The sequence below is a fragment of the Bos javanicus genome, chromosome 10, assembly GCF_032452875.1.
Source record: "Bos javanicus breed banteng chromosome 10, ARS-OSU_banteng_1.0, whole genome shotgun sequence".
Classification (NCBI taxonomy): domain Eukaryota; kingdom Metazoa; phylum Chordata; class Mammalia; order Artiodactyla; family Bovidae; genus Bos; species Bos javanicus.
In genome coordinates, this window is record NC_083877.1 from 8,841,396 (window position 1) to 8,862,500 (window position 21,105).

The 21,105-nt window shown below is 37.2% G+C and overlaps 1 protein-coding gene across 1 annotated transcript in view; it reads right to left on the bottom strand.

The window, feature by feature from the left end:
• The window catches only part of TBCA (tubulin folding cofactor A), an 81,120-nt gene that overhangs the window by 13,446 nt on the left and 46,569 nt on the right, over nt 1-21,105 (bottom strand). The window contains exon 2 of the mRNA XM_061430030.1: nt 101-206. Within this exon, the coding sequence (XP_061286014.1) occupies nt 101-206 (106 nt within the window). The remainder of the gene's footprint in view (nt 1-100; nt 207-21,105) is intronic.

Below are 21,105 nucleotides of genomic sequence, written 5' to 3' on the forward strand. Positions count from 1 at the left end.
TCACAAAGATGGTACTTAAAGTTATAAGATAGTATGAAATTAGACAGGAACTATAGACTGAAGTCTTAAGGTAAAATTATATCTTAAATAATAATTTTACCTGTTTTTTAATAGCATAATTTTCACCATCTTCGGCTTTCATTTTTTCAATCTTTTCTTCTTGTTGTTTTGCTTCTTTTTCATACATCATTTTTTCTTTGACCAATCTATAAATAAACCAAAAATGTTTCAGAGAATTAACTTTCTCTCTAGCAACTGACAACAAGAAACAAAGAAACAATGTAACTATAAAGCATACTTTAAAAAGCATATGTAACTAGACAGGGAGAAAGGAAGGGAAGAAAAATACTTTAGCCATAGATGTATGAGCCTTATGCTCTCAAATTTTATACCTGACTAAAGCAAATCAACTTATCAAAGCATAGTATTCTTAAAATTTTAATTAAAAACACATTCCATTATAGCAATTGTATTTACAATGTAAAAATAACATTTCTTTATTGCTTGATTTACTTAAATTAAGTTATAATTAATAATACTATATTTGTTTCAGGTTCATAATATACTGATTTGATATTTTTATACATTATGGAGTGATCATCACCATAATTATACATCATCTGTAACCAATAAAGTTGTATCTCTTAATCTTTTTCACTTATTTGGTCTGTCTTCCCTGACCTGTCTTCCCTCTGGCAACCACCAGTTTGTTCTCTGTATCTATGAGTCTATTTGTTTTGTTTTTTAGATTCCACATGTAAGTGAAATCATTTGGCATTTTCTCTGTTTGACTTATCTCACTTAGCATCTACACCTTCCTGGTCCATCTACGTTGCTGAAGAGACATATTCAAAAAAATACTGCTAAGACCAAAGTAAATGAGGTGACTGTCTATATTTTCTTCTAGGAGTTTTATGATTTAAGATCTTACATTCAAGTCTAACCCATTTTGAGTTTATTTTTGAATATGGTGCAACAAAGTGCTCCAGTTTCATTCTTCTACATGAAAAGAAGTTTTCCCAACAACATTTATTGAACAGACTATCTTTTCTGCATTGTATATTCTTATCTCCTTTGTCACAGATTAATTGACCATATGAGTGTGGGTTCATTTCTGGACTTCTGTTTTGTTCCATGGATCTAAGTGTCTGTTTTAGGGCCAGTACCATATTATTGACTATTTGGGGCCGTCTATGGCTCTACTCAAGGCTATGGTTTTTCCAGTGGTCATGTACGGATGTGAGAGTTGGACTGTGAAGAAAGCTGAGCACCAAAGAATTGATGCTTTTGAACTGTGGTGTTGGAGAAGACTCTTGAGAGTCCCTTAGGAGATCCAACCAGTTCATTCTACAGGAGATCGGTCCTGGGTGTTCATTGGAAGGACTGATGCTAAAGCTGAAACTCCAGTACTTTGGCCACCTCACGCGAAGAGCTGACTCATTGGAAAAGACTCTGATGCTGGGAGGGATTGAGGGCAGGAGGAGAAGGGGACAACAGAGGATGAGATGGCTGGATGGCATCACCAATTCCATGCACATCAGTCTGAGTAAACTCCAGGAGTTGGTGATGGACAGGGAGGCCTGGTGTGCTGCGATTCATGGGGTCGCAAAGAGTCGGACGTGACTGAGCGACTGAACTGAACTAAACTGAACCGATCCAAACTTTTACACATGTACCTGAAACAACATAACGGTAAAAGCTCAGTTTGTTGGGAAAGGAGTCAGAATATTGCATGCCAAATCCCAAAGAAAGAAAGATTAAATTATTTTCAACAACAAAATCTTTAAAAAGTATTTGTCATGTACTTAATTTTACATCTGATCTTCTTTGTGTGAGGGACCGGGATATATAATTTAGATATGGTTCTTGCACAGACAAGCACTGGAAACAAGTATTTATTAAAGCAGGAAAAGGTACTGATAGAGATCAGGAAGATTTTTGACAATAAAGAACAGAGCAATACAAAGTTCTACTGATTATCCCTCAGATAATCAAAATTCAATTAATCATAATAGTGCACTCTCCCCTAGTTCTCGTTAATCAAACTTTTAATGTAAAAGAAAAGTGCAGTTCAAGAAAACACTAATATACCTATATACATATTATCTTAGGAACAGAAGGAAAAAATGTTCACAGTTCCATACCTATTAAAAGCAGCTTTCTCCCCTTGGCTTGATAACTTACTTCTAGAACTATGTTCTGGGAAGGAATTTTAAAATCAAACTAGAGCATAGCTTCTGTCTAATCATTTGAAAGGAAGATTAAATGTATTTCAAAAAATGATACAATTTTCATATTCTAACAGAATTAAGTTCACAAATCTAAAAAATCTTTTGTCATACTATCTAGAAGGTTTTAAAGTTAGATTTAAAGTCTGGATTTAAATCACCACATAAAATGCATACTAAATATTAAAACACTAAAATGTTCCAGTTCGGAATTTTGAGTTGTACAAGCAAGGCTCATCTTTGTCCTTCATGATCATGCATTAGCAATATAGATGGAAAGAAATATAACAAAATGTTAACAGTATTTATAGTAGAATGTGACCTTTAAATCCTCATCCTGACATATCTCAAAGTGAAAAAAAAAAGTACCAAATAGGCATAAATTTTACGCTGCCATGAATATAAACAAACAACAAAAGATTCTCAAATAACAAGTAACAAAGGATACCTGGGCAACTCTTTATTTGTGGTTACCTGAGAAGAAAAGCCCTAGTGATGTGGGGTAGGGGTGGTCAGATGGAAGGTAAATAAGCTTTCATTTTATGCCTCTCAATAAAAGTTTCAGGGTTTTTCCCCCCATATGTAAGTATTACTTTTATTTAAAAAATTAGATGCTTATAATTAATTTCTGAGTGGCACAATTTTAAATTATTTTAAAGTCTGCTAGTTTTTCCTTTAGCTATATTTTCTAAATTTTCTGGAATAAAGCAAAATTCAATTAGAAAGATACCAAAATATATCTAATAGCTGTACTTCTCTAAACACTGATCTCTTTTGCTAGTTTTCAAGTGCTATTAAAGTAAGTACAAATAAATATAAAGCCATAACTTATTATATTTTAAAGGCATAATTAACTGAAAATGTTTATTAGCCTTACAAACCCACATGTACAGAGAAACACAGCAAGTTCAAAATTTGATCACTTTTACCAGTTAGATAAATAAATATATAAAAGCAAAATAAATACATAAAAAAGCAATAGAAAAGGACATACATAAGGAGACATTTTAAGAAATGACGGCTATCAGGGTAATAATAACCAAATGAGAACAAACCATTTAACTGTCTATGTACGGACATAAAGTCATTTTAAATATGTAGGTCAGTCATATTCATCACTCCGTCTTAATATTTATTAACATCATCACCCTATCTTAACATTTATTAACATTTTGGCAGTCTTGTTTCATGTGTCGCCTGCCACATTTGTGTATTTATTTATTAGTATTTTCAGACATTTTACCTTTGGCTTGATTTTTGAGGTTAAAAGCATATGATTTCTACCTCCTTCCCCTTACCACATACAAAAATTAACTCAAAATGGATCAATATAAAAAGCAAAAGTTATAAAAAGTTTTGAAAGAAAAATGTAGGTAAATCTTGATGACTTTGGATTTGGAGCTTTACGTATGACACCAAAAGCACAAGAAGCAAAAATGCTGACCTTGAACCCATGCACCTATAGGTGACTTATTTGTGACAAAAGAGGCAAGACTATACAACGCAGCAAAGATGGCTTCTTCAGTAAGTTATGTGGGGAAAACTGGACAGCTACACGCCAAAGAATGAAATCAGAACACTTCATAATGCCATATACAAAGATAAACTCAAAACGGATTAAAGAACTAATGTAAGACCAGAAACTATAAAACACCTAGAGGAAAACATAGGCAGAAAACTCAATGACATAAATCAAAGCAAGATCTTCTATGACCCACCTCCTAGAGTAATGGAAATAAAAACAAAAATAAACAAGTGGGACCTGATTAAATGTAAAACCTTTTTGCACAACAAAGGAAATGACCAACAAGGTGAAAAGACAACCCTCAAAATGGGAGAAAATAATAGCAAAGGAAACAACTGACAAAGAATTAATTTCCAAAATATACAAGCAGCTCATACAACTCAACACCAGAAAAACAAACAATCCCATCAAAATGTGGGGAAAAGACCTAAACAGACATTTCTCCAAAGAAGACGTACAGATGGCTAACAAACACATGAAAAGAGGCTCAACATCACTCATTATTAGAGAAATGCAAATCAAAACTACAATGAGATACCACCTCACACTGGTCAGAATGGACATCATAAAAATGCCTACAATCAATGCTGGAGAGGGTGTGGAGAACTGCTGGTGAGAATGTAAACTGATACAGCCACTATGGAGGACGGTATGGAGATCCCTTAAAAACTAGGAATAAAACCACCGTATGACCCAGCAATCCCACTCCTAGGCATACACCCTGAGGAAACCAAAATTGAAAAAGACACATGTACCCCAATTTTCACTGCAGCACTATTTACAATAGCTAGAATGTGGAAGCAACCAAGATGTCCACTGACACATGAGTGGATAAAGAAGCTGTGGTACATATATAAAATGAAATATTACAGCCATTTGAGTCAGTTCTAACAAGGTGGATGAACGTAGAGCCTATTATACACAGTGAAGTAGGTCAGAACAAGAAATATAAACATCGTATGCCACGCTCAGTCGTTTCAGTCATGCAACCCCACGGACTCATGTAGGTGAAACCTAGAAAGACAGTACTGATGAATTTATCTGCAGGGCAGCAATGGAGAAACAGACATGGAGAATAGACCTATGGACACAGGGAGGAGAAGGGAGGAGAGGGTGAGATGTATGGAGAGGGTGAGATGTATGGAGAGTAACATGGAAATTTACATTACCATATGTAAAACAGACAGCCAGTGGGAATTTGCTGTATGACTCAGGGAACTCATCAGGGGCTCTGTGACAATCTTGAAGGGTAGGGTGGGGAGGGAGCTGGGAGGGAAGTTCAGGAGGGAGGGGACATGGGTGTACCTATGATGATTCTTGTTGATGTATGACAGAAAACAACAAAATTCTATAAAGCAATTATCCTTCAATAAAAAACTAAAGTGGCAAAAAAAAAAAAAAAAGCGCTGACCTTCATCAAGATCAAAAAATTTTGTGCTTCAAAAGACTATCAGGCAAGTGCAAAGACAACCACAGAATGGGAGAAAATATCTGCAAAGCATATACTGGATAAGACACCTGTATCTGGAATATATAAAGAACTTCTACAACTCATTAATTTAAAAAAGTTTTTAAAAATCCAATTAAAAAATAGGCAAGCTGAATAGACATTTCTTTAAAGACGATATACAGGTGCCCAATCAGCAAATGGAAAGATGCTCAACATCATCAGTCATCAGAGAAATACAAATCAAAACCATAGTGAGATAGCACTTCACACCCATTAGGAAATTCACAGTAAAAAAAGTCAGATAATAACAACTGTTGTTAACAAGAATGTGGAAAAACGGAAGCCATCAAACACTGCCAGTGGAACTGTAAACTGGTACAACTGCTTTGGAAGCTTGGCCATTCCTCAAAAAGTTAAATACAGAGTTACCACATATCTCAGGAATTCCATTCCTAAGTATATACCCAACAGAAATGAAAACAGATGTCTACATGAAAACTTGTACATGAACGCTCAGTGCAGCATTATGCATGCACAGGTAAAAAGTGGAAACAACTCAACAGTCCATGAACTGATGAATGGACAAACAATACATGGTATACCATACAATGGAATAATAGCATACAAAAAACGAATTACTGGATCATGTTATAATCTGGATGGACATTAAAAACATTATGCTAAAGAAGCCACCCATAAAGGCCACATATTTTATGATTCTATTTAGAGTATAGGTAAATCTACAGAAACAGAAGGTAAACAACAGAAGGTAAACAACAGAGATTGCCTGGGATGGGGGATCGGTCTTCCCTGGTGACTCAGTGGTAAAGAATTTATCTGCCAATCCAGGAGATGAGGGTTTGATTCCTCGATGGAGAAGACTGTCTGCAGAAGGAAATGGCAACCCACTCTAGTAACCTTGCCTGGGAAAATCTCATGGACAAAGGAGCCTGGAGGGATATAGATGATGGGCTTGCAAAGAGTTGGACACCACTTAGGGACTAAAACAACAACAAGGATGGGGGAAACAGGATGGTAAGAGCTGAAGGGTTTGGTGGTAATAAAAATCTTCCAGGGACTTCTCTGGTGGTTCAGTTCAGTTCAGTTCAGTTCAGTCGCTCAGTCGTGTCCAACTCTTTGCCAACCCTTGGACTGCAGAATGCCAGGCCTCCCTGTCCATCACCAACTCCCGGAGTTTACTCAGACTCATGTCCATTGAGTTGGTGACGCCATCCAACCATCTCATCCTCTGTCGTCCCCTTCTCCTCCCACCTTCAATCTCTCCCAGCATCAGGGTCTTTTCAAATGAGTCAGCTCTTTATATCAGGTGGTCAAAGTATTGGAGTTTCAGCTTCAGCATAAGTTCTTCCAACAAATATTCAGGACTCATTTCCTTTAGGATGGGCTGGTTGGATCTCCTTGCTATCCAAAGGACTCTCATATAGTCTTATCCAACACCACAGTTCAAAAGCATCAATTCTTTGGTGCTCAGCTTTCCTTACAGTCCAACTCTCACATCCATATATGACTACTGGAAAAATCAAAGCTTTGACTAGACAGACCTTTGTTGGCAAAGTAACGTCTCTGCTTTTTAATATGCTGTCAAGGTTGGTCATAACTTTTCTTCCAAGGAGCAAGCGTCTTTTAATTTCATGGCTGCAGTCACCATCTGCAGCGATTCTGGAGCCCCCTAAAATAAAATCTCTATTTCCATTGTTTCCCCATCTATTTGCCATGAAGTGATGGGACTGGATGCCATGATCATAGTTTTCTGAATGTTGAGTTTTAAGCCAACTTTTTGACTCTCCTCTTTCACTTTCATCAAGAGGCTTCTTAGTTCTTCTTTGCTTTCTGCCATAAGGGTGGTGTCATCTGCACATCTGAGGTTATTGACATTTCTCCTGGCAATCTTGATTTCAGCTCATGCTTCATCCAGCCCGGCATTTCTCATGATGTACTCTGGATACAAGTTAAATAAGCAGGATGACAATATACAGCCTTGACATACTGCTTTCCCGATTAGGAACCAGTCTGTTGTTCCATGTCCAGTTCTAACTGTTGCTTCCTGACCTACACACAGATTTCTCAGGAGGCAGGTCAGGTGGTCTGCTAGTCCCATCTCTTTCAGAATTTTCCACAGTTTATTGTGATCCACACAGTCAAAGGCTTTGGCATAGTCAATAAAGCAGAAATAGATGTTTGTCTGAAACTCTCTTGCTTTTTCGATGATCCAACAGGTGTTGGCAATTTGATCTCTGGTTCCTCTGCCTTTTCTAAATCCAACTTGAACATCTTGAAGTTCACAGTTCACGTACTGTTGAAGCCTGTCTTGGAGAATTTTGAGCATTACTTTACTGGCGTGTGAGATGAGTGCAATTGTGCGGTAGTTTTGAGCATTCTTTGGTACTGCCTTTGTTTGGGACTGGAATGAAAACTGACCTTCCAGTCCTGTGGCCACTGCTGAGTTTTCCAAAGTTGCTGGCATACTGAGTGCAGCACTTTCACAGCATCATCTTTCAGGATTTGAAATAGCTCAACTGGAATTTCATCACCTCCACTAGCTTTGGTCGTAGTGATGCTTCCTAAGGCCCACTTGACTTCACATTCCAGGATGTCTGGCTCTAGGTGAGTGATCACACCATCGTGATTATCTGGGTTGCGAAGATCTTTTTTGTACAGTTCTTCTGTGTATTCTTTCCACCTCTTCTTAATATCTTCTGCTTCTGTTAGGTCCATACCATTTATGTCCTTTATTGTGTCCATCTGTGCATGAAATGTTCCCTTGGTAGTTCTAAGTTTCTTGAAGAGATCTCTAGTCTTTCCCATTCTATTGTTTTCCTCTATTTCTTTGCACTGATCACTGTGAAAGTCTTTCTTATCTCTCCTTGCTATTCTTTGGAACTCTGCATTCAAATGCTTATATCTTTCCTTTTTTCCTTTGCCTTTCACCTCTCTCCTTTTCATACCTATTTGTAAGTTCTCCTCAGACAACCATTTTGCCTTTTTTGGGGGGGACGGTCTTGATCCCTGCCTCCTGTACAAAGTCACAAATCCATCCATAGTTCTTCAGGCACTCTATCAGATCTAATCCCTGCTGGTCCAGTGGCTAAATCTCCCCGCTGTCAGTGCAGGGGGCTTGGGTTCAATGCTTGGTCAGGGAACTAGATCCACAGGCCACAACTAAAGAAAGACTCCCCATGCCACAATGAAGACCAAATATCCGTGTGCTGCAACTAAGACCCAGCGCAGCCAAAATAGACTAAAAAAAAAAAGTTTTAAAAATGACTGTGGTGACAGTTGCACAATTTTGTAAATATACTAAAAACAAAGACTGTACAGTGGGTGATTTATAAGGTATATGAATTACATCACAATAAAGATATTAACAAAAAGAAAAAGAAAAAAAGCTTGTGACCATAAATTCAGCTATAGGAGACAGCTGCAAGTAGTGGATATATTCAGACCTAGACTTAACAACAGCTGAACATGTGAAAAGCATGTACAGAAATCTGCATTTGACTTATAGATTAAAACTGCTTTAATAATAATTTTCAGTATTAAGATAAAAATATTTTGAGATTTAAAATTTCAAAATAAAATCATTAATGTGTATCACTATAGATACTTCTCTAAAAGTTCCTTTGAAACAGAAAATGAAACTTGCTAGGACACAGATGGCCAGTTGCTGAAATGAGACCTAAAGAGGGTTTAATTTTATTCACAGAAAGAATGAAAAAAGAACCCCAAACATATCTGCCACCAAATTAAACAACTGGGAGATTTGAGTCTGGATTTCTGGCTTCTCTTGGATATTTTTCATCAGGGAACATCAGGGCTGCATTCCTACTGCTGGACGGAACTAAGCAAAGGCTGCTGCCCGTATCAGATGAGGTGCTGTTTCACATGTGCTGCTATTCAGCTGCCCCACAACTCCACAATGCACACAACTCCCTGTTTCTCAAACACCCAAGCCTTACACTTGACCCTGTAAGCAACGAAGTTTAGAACATGTGTGCTGGGAAACATGCATATCATCAGTGTAACAGATTATTATTGTTGCTTTTATTATCTTAACAGAATCACAATTAGTATTCAGAATATCAGGGATAATCAGAAACCACTGGGATTAGCAATGACACTTTCAATATTCCTTAAGATGACAGGTTAGTAAACTCCTCTAGTAAATAAAAGTAGCTAGGACTGGATAAGCTATCAGAAAGAACCACATTCAATAATATTCTGTAATTCTAAGGTATAAAATAAGGGTTGGCAAGCTATGGCCAATGAGCTGAATTTGGCCTGCCATCTGTCTTTGTATGGTCTGACAGTATAATACAGTTTTCATATTTTTAAAAGGTTAAAAACTAAAAAAAAAAAAAAAAAAAGTGACATGTTAAAATCACAGGAATTCAAATTTCAGTGCCCATAAATAACGTTTTACTGGAACACAGCCACACTCACTCATTTACGTATCCTTTATAGCTGTTTTCACACAATGACAGCAGAGATGAGCAGTTGTGACAAATATGGCTCCCAAAGTCTAAAATATACATTTCTTGGTCCTTTACAAAAAAGGGTTGCTGACCGCTGATTTCGAGACCTCAACTCTATCCAACCCCTACTTAACTATCTCAGCATGTACCATACTACACTAAAACCAAGTCTTACCTGTTAGGTCTTAAATTCCTTGAGGATGGGATTAGGCTGTATGTGTACTCTGTTCCTGATCTGTAACTGACACAGTAGATACTCAATGGGAGCTTCCCAGGTGGTGCTGGTGGTAAAGAACCCACCTGCCAGTGCAGGAGACATAAGAGATATGCGTTTGATCCCTGGGTTGGGAAGGTCCCCTGGAGGAGGAAATGGCAACCCACTCTAGTATTCTTGCCTGGAGAACTCATGAACAGAGGAGCCTGGCAGGCTACAGTTCCTGGGATCATAAAGAGTCAGACATGACTGAAGCAACTTAGTACAGCACAGCACAGACACTCAACGTTTGTTGAAGGAATAAAAAGTTGAGTCTAAAAATCTCACCACTGTCTTTTAACATTTTCAATTTAAAGAGATATATAAGACAATTCTGAAGTGGAACAAAAGTGACTCACAAAATTTCAGAAGACAAATACAGTGATTTTTGAGAAAGTATACAATGAAAGAGATAACTTCTATGCCTCAGTTCAGTCACTCAGTGGTGTCTCTTTGCGACCCCATGGACTGCAGCTTGCCAGGTTTCCCTGTCCATCACCAACTCCAAGAGCCTACTCAAACTCATGTCCATCATGTTGGTGACTCCATCCAACCATCTCATCCTCCGTTGTCCCCTTCTCCTCCCGCCTTCAATCTTTCCCAGCATCAGGGGCTTTTCAATTCAGTCAGTTCTTCGTATCAGGTGGCCAAAGTATTGGAGTTGCAGCTGCAGCATCAGTTCTTCCAATGAATGTTCAGGACTGATTTCCTGTAGGATGGACTGGTTGGATCTCCTTGCAGTCCAAGAGATTCTCAAGAGTCTGTGCCAACACCACAGTTTAAAAGTATCAATTCTTCAGCGCTCAGCTTTCTTTACAGTCCAACTCTCAAATCCATACATGACTACGGACATTTGTTGGCAAAGTAATGTCTCTGCTTTTTAATATGCTGTGAAGGTTGGTCATAACTTCTTCCAAGGAGCAAAAAGTCTTTTAATTTCATGGCTGCAGTCACCATCTGCAGTGAGTTGGGAGCCCCCCAAAATAAAGTCTCTCACTGTTTCCATTGTTTCCCCATCTATTTGCCATGAATTGATGGGACCAGATGCCATGATCTTAGTTTTTTGAATGTTGAGTTTTAAGCCAACTTCTTCACTCTCCTCTTTGACTTTCATCAAGAGGGTCTTTAGTTCTTCGTTTTCTGCCTAGATCCACTGACAATTCTGGTTGGTAATCCTAGTCATCCTATTCCATGTGGTTGTCCGTGGAAAACAGCAGCCATGGCCTTGGCAAAATTGAAGACACTCAACTACGTATCACATTTGACAAGTAAAGGTGCTGAATATTCATATGACTATTAGAATATCAAAAGAAGCAAAAGTTAAGTTTTTGTTTAAAGAGAAGCCATATTGTGAAAAGGCTCAGGAAGCAAGTTATCAAATAGCAAAAATACTGCCCCCTCAAAAGAAAAAAAAATTTACAGTGAGAACCCAGTAATACCAGTATGTAAAATTACAATAAATAAAATGTTAAAGCAAGATGCAAGAGAAACTGAAAAGGTTCCATATTTTCAAACAGTATAAATCAATGTATTGATGACAAGTCACATGACATGGAAGTGGTTTTAGAGAGTATATACACAATTTCAACTTTACTAGATATGGCCAAATTGCTTCCCAAAATGGTAGTATCATCTGATACCCAGCCTGCAATATGTAAAATTTCCTACTTCTCCTTGGCATCCTGTTAAACAACTGGAGTTGTATGAGTTATTAAATTTCTGATAAAAGAGAGTGAAATGGTATTATGTTTGAAATATTAATTTCCCATAAACTTATGAAATTATCTATGTTTATTAAAATAGTATAGCTAAATCTATGAATGAATAGCTCCTGGTAAATTGGACTCTTCTCTAGGAGAGGCTAAGATTTAATAAGAAAAATCAAGTATATATAGTCATAATTTTTAAATTACTAAAATTTTTTTTGAAACATACTTATGCATATGCTCCTATAAATACAGAAACATTTGAAAAATTACAAAGAACAAAATTTTAAAATCATTCATAATCTCATTGCCCAAAGTAACTACTATTGATCCAAAATGCACATAAATCTAAAATTCCAAAAACATTTTTTAAAAATTGTAACTTAAGAATTAAGTTAGGGTTAAATTCATTTATCAGCAAAATGTGACCTCAACCGACATGAAAATATTTATAGATTCTAGGTATCCTACCTAATGTGAACAATCACATGTTCCACTGTAGAAATGTAAATTTGCTTGATTACAGAATAGTTCTCTAGATGCTACTTTGTAAATACATATATCATAGTCGTAAAATCTAAAAAACTTGGAATTCGGAAATACATATGGGTCCAACAGTTTTATATAAAGGGTTATGAAACCTGTATTAACGTTTTGAATATTTTTCACTCGTTTTTAAACACGTATGTTTGAAAATTTATATTATACACACACACAGTTGATCCTTGAATAACTCTGGAGTTAAGGGGTGCTGATCCTCTTCACACTAAAAATCCATATGTATCTTTATAGTCAACCCTTTGTATCTGGTTCCACATAATCAAATTTAACCATGTATCAAAAATATGTATTTGTAAAACTACATTAAAAAAAAAAATCCACATATAAGTGGACCTACACATTTCAAACTCATGTTGTTCAAGGGTCAACTGTAAATAAATAAATAGATGGATAATTGGGAAAGTGTCTCATTTTCAATGACATTAAACATTCTTTAAAAATACAGCTGTTAGTGGCTGCAAAGCATTCCATAATACCAGTACGAAAGCTTATTAAATAAAGTAGTATGCTGTTAGACATCTAGTCCATCTCCATATAAATAATACTGTGATGAACATCCCTGCTCATAAATTTTATAGATATGTAATATTTTCTTATTATATAATATTTAAAATATATATTACCTGAGGAGAAATTAAACTTAACCCCTTTCCAGTAAACTAGTGATCATTTACTGATGAATACTTCCTTTTCCTACTGATACAATAAACTATCTTATTAGTAGTCATAAACAAAATACCAATATTAAATCAATCTATCGTATCTTAGCTTACTATTTGTTATTTCATCATAGTCAAAGAAAATAGCATGCCAGATTTTACTGTTTAAATATTAATAAGCATATCAAAACCTATATTAAAGAGATTTAAAATTAAAAAGAGAAAAATAAGGAAAATGAACATCAAGGGAAAAGAAGATAAACCTAATAACCAACAGGAGTTGTAAATAGTGATACAGTAGAAAATCAGGGGAAGAATTGGGGCAGGGATAAATTGGGAGTGTGGGATCAACAAATACACACAACATAAAATAAATGAGGATTTATTGTATAGCATGGGAACTATATTCAGTACTGTGTAATACCATGTAATGGAAAATAACTGCAAAAAGCATGTATGTAACCAGATCACTTTGCTGTATACCTGAAACTAACACAGCACTGTAAATCAACTATACTTTAATAATAATAAAAGAATACCTTTTCCCAGAGCTATAAAAAACAACAATCTTAATTGGAAGGGGTTCCTAAGTGCCAGCTAGAGTCAGCGACAAAATCTCATGTTTATGTACACTGTTGAAATTTTCCAGAGATCCAAAAACACGAAGCTTTCAAAAGCAGAAGAAATAGGTCACCTATAAAAATTCTGTATTTCATATTAAAACTCTAGATATCAGAAGATAATGGAGCAATCCGTTCAAAGTTCTGATAGAAAACAATTTAAAATCTAGATTTATAACTATAATAGCGATAGGAAAATTCACTAACTAATCCATCAATTACTTACTGAGGGGGCTACTGTGTACCAGACATTTTATGTACCAAGGACATACAAGTGAGCAAAACTACAGAATTGTCTACCCTGTGGCATTTTTAGCAGCAAAATAAAGACAATAAGCAAAATATACGGGCATGTTACACTGTGAAACTGCTCTAAGATAAAAAACAGTCAAGAAGAACTGGTAATAGGGGATTCACAATTTAAAACAGGATGGTCGGGGAAGGCCTCTTTGAGAACGGGATACGTGAGTTAAGATCTGAAAGAAACCAGTAAGTCATGTGGAAAAGTGATGAAAGAAGTCGTAGGCCAGGTAAATTTTTTTTGCTGTATAAAAATTCAAATATTCATCTACTCTGTCCCCTTTCTGAATGTACTGCAGCAAACTGAAGATGAATATCAAGAAAAGAAATCATGGTCAATCTAATACAAATGTTTAATGAAGGAAAAAAAAAATCCCAGTGTTAATATTAAATGTGTCGTAGGCCTGGAAAGCATTCACTCTAAACAAAAATCTTAGCGTGGAGTCTTACAGGGACAGCTCTAAGAAGAAGAATGAAAAATGAAAGACAATTAGAAACCCCAGGAAAAATACGCCCCTCCAGACCCTACCCCCGACACAGTTATAGCTATAATATGAAGCAACTGATGAAAAAGAAAACTAATTTAACCTAATTTATAAGAATAGTATCCTTTGAGCAGCACAGGATACAATAAGAAAGAAATGTAATCTTATATATATATATATTTTAAATTATATATATTTATAATCAATTTACTCATTTTCAACTTTTAAAATAGACCTATGAGCAAAATATGTCTTGTCCCATTTGTTTGGACTATACAGTCCATGGAATTCTCCAGGCCAGAATACTGGAGTGGGTAGCCTTTCCCTTTTCCAGGGGATCTTCCCAACCCAGGGATTGAACCCAGGTCTCCCACATTGCGGGTGGATTCTTTACCGGCTGAGCCACAAGGGAAGCCCAAGAATACAGGAGTGGGAAGCTTATCCCTTTTCCAGCGAATTTTCCTGACCCAAGAATCGAACCGGGGTCTCCTGCATTGCAGCAGATTCTTTACCAACGGAGCTGCCAGGGAAGCCCTCCTACTTGTTTGAAATATTCAATTTGTATTTTTAAAGTAGCTTTTGCTGGGGACTTCTGAGAATTTTGTCAGTCTTCCTAAATATGATATCAGTTCAGTTCAGTTCAGTCACTCAGTCGTGTCTGACTCTTTGCGACCCCATGAATCACAGCACGCCAGGCCTCCCTGTCCATCACCAATTCCTGGCGTTCACTCAAACTCATGTCCGTTGAGTTGGTGATGCCATCCAGCCATCTCATCCTCTGTCGTCCCCTTCTCCTCCTGCCCCCAATCCCTCCCAGCATCAGTCTTTTCCAATGAGTCAACTCTTCACACGAGGTGACCAAAGTACTGGAGTTTCAGCTTTAGCATCATTCCTTCCAATGAACACCCAGGACTGATCTCCTTTAGAATGGACTGGTTGGATCTCCTTGCAGTCCAAGGGACTCTCAAGAGTCTTCTCCAACACCACAGTTCAAAAGCATCAATTCTTTGGCGCTCAGCTTTCTTCACAGTCCAACTCTCACATCCATACATGACTACTGGAAAAACCATAGCCTTGACTAGACAGACCTTTGTTGGCAAGGTAATGTCTCTGCTTTCCAATATGCTATCTAGGTTGGTCATAACTTTCCTTCCAAGGAGTAAGCATCTTTTAATTTCATGGCTACAATTACCATCTGCAGTGATTTTGGAGCCCAAAAAAATAAAGTCTGACACTGTTTCTACTGTTTCCCCATCTATTTGCCATGAAGTGATGGGACCAGATGCCATGATCTGTTTTCTGAATGTTTAACTTTAAGCCAACTTTTTCACTCTCCTCTTTCACTTTCATCAAGAGGCTTTTTAGTTCCTCTTCACTTTCTGCCATAAGGGTGGTGTCATCTGCATATCTGAGGTTATTGATATTTCTCCCGGCAATCTTGATATAAGCAGGTGTAATTCTCTTTTCTCCCCTATACATTGTCACCTATGTGTGACACCTGCCACCTTGGGATCATGAGGATATCCATACTAAGCGGACAGGTCACTCTGGGATGTCAGAGAACCTGAATCTTTGACGATGATATTAAACTAGTGATTTAACAACTGTGAATGCACCTTACTTTGAGATTTCCTATTGTATAAGATAAGAAACGTAGTTTAAGCCACATATAGTTTTCTTCTCTATTCTTATTTTCTTTTATTTTTACTTACTTTCTATTACTATTTTCTATCATCTGAGATGATAAAGTCATTAACAACAGAAGACTGTCCTGCAACTATAAAAATAACGCTTCTTTACTTTGGACTAGTATGTTCTATGGAGAAGGCAATGGCACCCCACTCCAGTACTCTTGCCTGGAAAATCCTATGGATGGAGGAGCCTGGTAGGCTGCAGTCCATGGGGTCTCAAAGAGTCGGACACGACTGAGCAACTCCCCTTTCAGTTTTCACTTTCATGCGTTGGAGAAGGAATGGCAACCCACTCCAGTGTTCTTGCCTGGAGAATCCCAGGGGCGGGGGAGCCTGGTGGGCTGCCATCTATGGGGCTGCACAGAGTCGGACACGACTGAAGCAACTTAGCAGCAGCAGTATGTTCTAAACTGATGACTCACTTAGAAATTGAGATAGCTCATCTTTTTTCTTCCCAAATACAAATAAATACAATACAAAGAGGGAATTATCTATACAATACCCTATTTTATGTTTTCCACTGTATTAAGAAATATTCTGTATGAATTTTTGCAAAATCCCTGATACCTGGAGTACTAGTGGATAGGATTCCAGGCTTTTGCTGCCATTGCCCAGGTTCAGTCCCTGGTTGTGGGAACTGAGATCCCTCAAGCTACATAGCACAGCCAAAAACAACCAAAACAAAACTAAACCAGAATAAAATTTTAAAAACTCGTGTTTATTTTTATTAATCATGGTGTTTACCAGAGGCTAATATCCATAATAAATAACACTATATTCTACCTATATTATATTTTCAATTCACAAAGTACTTCTATAGCTTACAGGATGTTGGTATGGTGGAGGTTAGTTGCTAAGTTGTGTCTGACTCTTTTGCAACCCCACGGACTACAGCCCAGCAGGCTCCTCTGTCCACTGGATTTCCCAGGCAAGACTCTAAAGTGGGTTGCCATTTCCTTTTCCAGGGGATCTTTCCAACCCTGGGATCCAACACGCATCTCCTGCATTGGCAGGCAGATTCTTTACCACTGACCCACCTGGGAAGCCCAACTTAGAGGATACTGGATGTTAAAGACTAAATAGCAAATTATCAATGCCCCTGAACTGTAGCTTACAGAAGAGTGAGCATTAAGTAGCTAAATATTAATGTCTATGAACTAGTAGACATCAGAGAAGGCAATGGCAACCCACTCCAGTACTCTTGCCTAGAGAATCCCAGGGACGGAGGAGCCTGGTAGGCTACAGTCCATGGAGTTGCTAAGAGTCAGACGCGACTGAGCGACTCCACTTTCACTTTTCACTTTCATGCACTGGAGAAGGAAATGGCAACCCATTCCAGTGTTCTTGCCTGGAGAATCCCAGGGACAGAGGAGCCTGTTGGGCTGTCATCTATGGGTCGCACAGAGTTGGACACGACTGAAGCGACTTAGTAGTAGCATGAACTATTAAGGGGGTAAGATGTTTATTTGGGCTTCCCTGGTAGCTCAGATGGTAAAGACTCTGCCTGTAATGCAGAAGAAGCCTGGGTTCGATCCCTGGGTTGGGAAGATCCCCTGGAGAAGGAAATGGCTACCCACTCCAGTATTCTTGCTTGGGAAATCCCATGGACAGAGGAGCCTGGTAGGCTATAGTTGTAAAGAGTTGTAAAGAGTTGTAAAGGTTGTAAAGAGTCAGACACGACTGAGCAACTTTCACTCTACTTCACAAGATGTTTAATGGCTCTATAAAGGAAAACAATATGGCACCAAGGAAAGTATATTTACTTACAACTTGAAACTCTTCTATAGCATCCTGTCTTAATAAAAATAAGTAAAACAAAAATCTGCCACACATAAACACACAAAAAATGAGATAGGGCTGGAAATGGTGCTTGTTCTGGGTAGAATACTTTCTCCCTCCGTCATCCTCTCCTTGCATCTGGCCAACTCATTCTTCAAAATTTAACTCAAATGTCCTTGTCTTCCATAAGGACCACTCTAACCCCTACCCTACCGTCCCCAAGCTGCCACTATGGACCTTCCCCGTGAATTTTTATAGCATATTTATCTCCATTATACAAATTATAAGTAAAATATAAGCTATAATTTCATCTCCATCTGCACTTGAAAGTGGATGCCCCGAGGACTGGGATGTCTCCTACTAGCGCCCGTCAGTGTGCACCTCACAGATACGTTTACTAAATGAACTCACAAGGACCCTGAGTGGTGATCAGGGCAGCAATCACACCCTCATTTTCAAAGAGGTGAAATGACTCATTTCAGGCCAGCTGGCCAGGAAACTGTGAAATTAGGATTTGAAATTATGACTTTTAACTTTAAGTGCCAATACTTTTTAAACATCATACTATCTCATGTTTCAAGTAAATAAGCTTTAAATTTCCTCACCTGTTCCAAAGGTAAAATCAATCATGGTTCAAACCTTGAATCACACAAAACAATACAAAGTGAAAAGGCAACCCAACACCCACACTCCACGCCCTGAGTTGCTCAGTCCCACCACTGGAAGCAACAAGTTATCAATTTCTTAGGTATCCTAAAAGAACAATTAAGGCTTAGTCTGATGGTATTTGTTACCTTTTCATCTTCCTGTACCCATTAATTAACCCATTAAATTGAAGATGGTTCAAGTTACACTCAAGTAAAATATATTTTTAATTATTTTTAATAAATAAGATATTTTATAAACAGCTAAACTGATGCATGCTAAATACAAAATCAGTATCACTATATTTTGTGCAATACTGTGAATCTTGATGACTAATAAGAATTAATAATTAAAAAAACACAAATGTAAAACTAATCATTACACGAATCCTCCAGTTCTTTAAAAGTCCATGATACTGAAAAGCGTGTACTACTAACAAAGGGCTAAAAAAGATTATTATGGATAGCTCCTGCTTGAGTCTGTATGGGAAAGCAATAGCACCTCCCACAGATACTTCATCTCCATACAAAAACACTGACAATTTTAATTACTACCTCAAATCACAAACCTCTCTGTCCACTTGACTTTTTATCTTCTGTCCATACCTATATCCTGTCTTTATAACATCTCTGTTTAGACATCCCACCAGCAACCAACTGAAGCAAGTTGAAAACTGACTATTTCATCATCTCCCACTCTAAAATAATACCCATTTCCCCAGTTTGAGCTGTCAACATAGAATCACACAAATACTGGATAAAGTAGTCCTGGCTTCTGAGTAGTTCAGGGAAAAAAAGCAAACTTGTCTACAAGCTCAATATGAGCCAAGAATGTGATGCAGTTACCAAAACAACAAAGCCAGTCAACTGAGATGCATGGAAAGAAGGGAACCTGAAACATGGTAGGTACACAGCATACACTGGATGAACCGTATCTGTATTATTATCACTGATCATTTACTTCCAAAATTGTTATACACGACTTAGGGCCAAGAGGGATTTAAGGCAGCATCTGAAGAAGGACCCTGGAAGACCAGAGTATTAGCAAAGGAATATCCATCACTACTACTCTACTCTGTGAAATAGTTCAGTATGCCTAAAACATTCAGAAAGATTATGAACTATATAGTTATTCCAAACTAATATAGGTTATCATAACTAAAATGATTGGGCAAAGAAAATATCACTGGATGCAAATCACTTAGGCCAACTGATTACTATCACTTCTCTTAGATAATAAAAGTTAACATCAGTTAGGATACCTGAATTTTGTCAGATTATAAAATAAGCTTAATTTAATGATATTTTACTACAGTAATTATTCTTGGGTGATTCAGCAATTCAGGTTATTCTTCAAACTACGGATTAAAAAAATGGGAGCCAATTTTTCAGTTGTACGGATCTAGGATCCAGAGGAGAACTTATGTCTTTGGGATTATTAGCATTATACAAAAGTACTCTGATACAATTATGTATTTATTCAATTTGTTGTACTAAGGTTTGCTCATTAGGTCACAATGGTTCAAGAAGAAACACGTACGAATATTTCTTCTATTTTTATTTACTGATATTGAGGTCTTAAGTCCTTTGTACAGAAGATTGACAAAATAATAATTAACTTAATAATTTCCATTCTTATGCAAGAGTTGAAAATAATTTTCATATTATATTCCTATCAAAAGGTGTGTGTGTGTGTGTATAGTAAGCTGGCATGTTAAAGGTTCCACTTTCAATGTATATTTATTTTGTATTCTACCACATATAAAGCATTTTTAAAAAGCTAAGTCAAATTTCTAAGTCTTAAACTGCTTAAATACTACTTCTAAGTAATTGGTAAGAGTACTTGATAATAAGAGTTGTATTTGACACATTTTCAATAGCAGCAAATCTGTTTGAGTATTCAATGGTAAAATTTTCTTAATTATTATAAGGTTAGTTTAGTGATTCCCAATGACTCGCCTAATCTTTCTTCTCTGTATCATATTATAGTCTGCAATTTTAAAAACATTTGTGTTATCTCTAATATGCCACCCTTTTATTCTTCGTTTCTTTACTCAGAGTAAAATAATCATTTTTACATCCTGATTCTGAATTTGTCAGTAAACACTGTTCTAAAATGTTGCATTTTCGCAACGGGAGGCACTCCACCTTTAGCTCTTGGTTCCACAAATAAGTGTTAACATGTAATAGCATGTAAAAACATGAAAAACCTCTAACTTGATCTCACAAAAACAAAATAATGTATAAATAATCTTATTATAGCATTTTAAGAATGTCACAACTTTTTGCAAGTTATTCTACACAGTCTTCCTCGACTATTTCTGATGAGTTACTTGATAGAATCTTTCAGGATCCTGTTTCTGTGGACAGATTACCATGATAACCTGTGAATATAACAAACATCTTTTTCTCTGGTCAACCTGAAAAGCCCAAGTAATAACTACAGCATCTGGGGTTAAAGCAAGACATAGTGGAGGCTCAAACTTGTTTATATAGGGGAGAAAGGGCTGATGCTGAAGCTGAAGTCCCAGTCCCAGACCTGATGCAAACAGCTGACTTGCTGGAAAAGACCCTAATGCTACGAAAGAATGAAGGCAGGAAGGGAACAGGGTGACAGAGGATGAGATGGTTGGATGGCATCACCCCATCAAAGGACGTGAACTTGGGCAAATTCCAGGAGATGGTGAGGGACAGGGAAGCCTGATGCACTG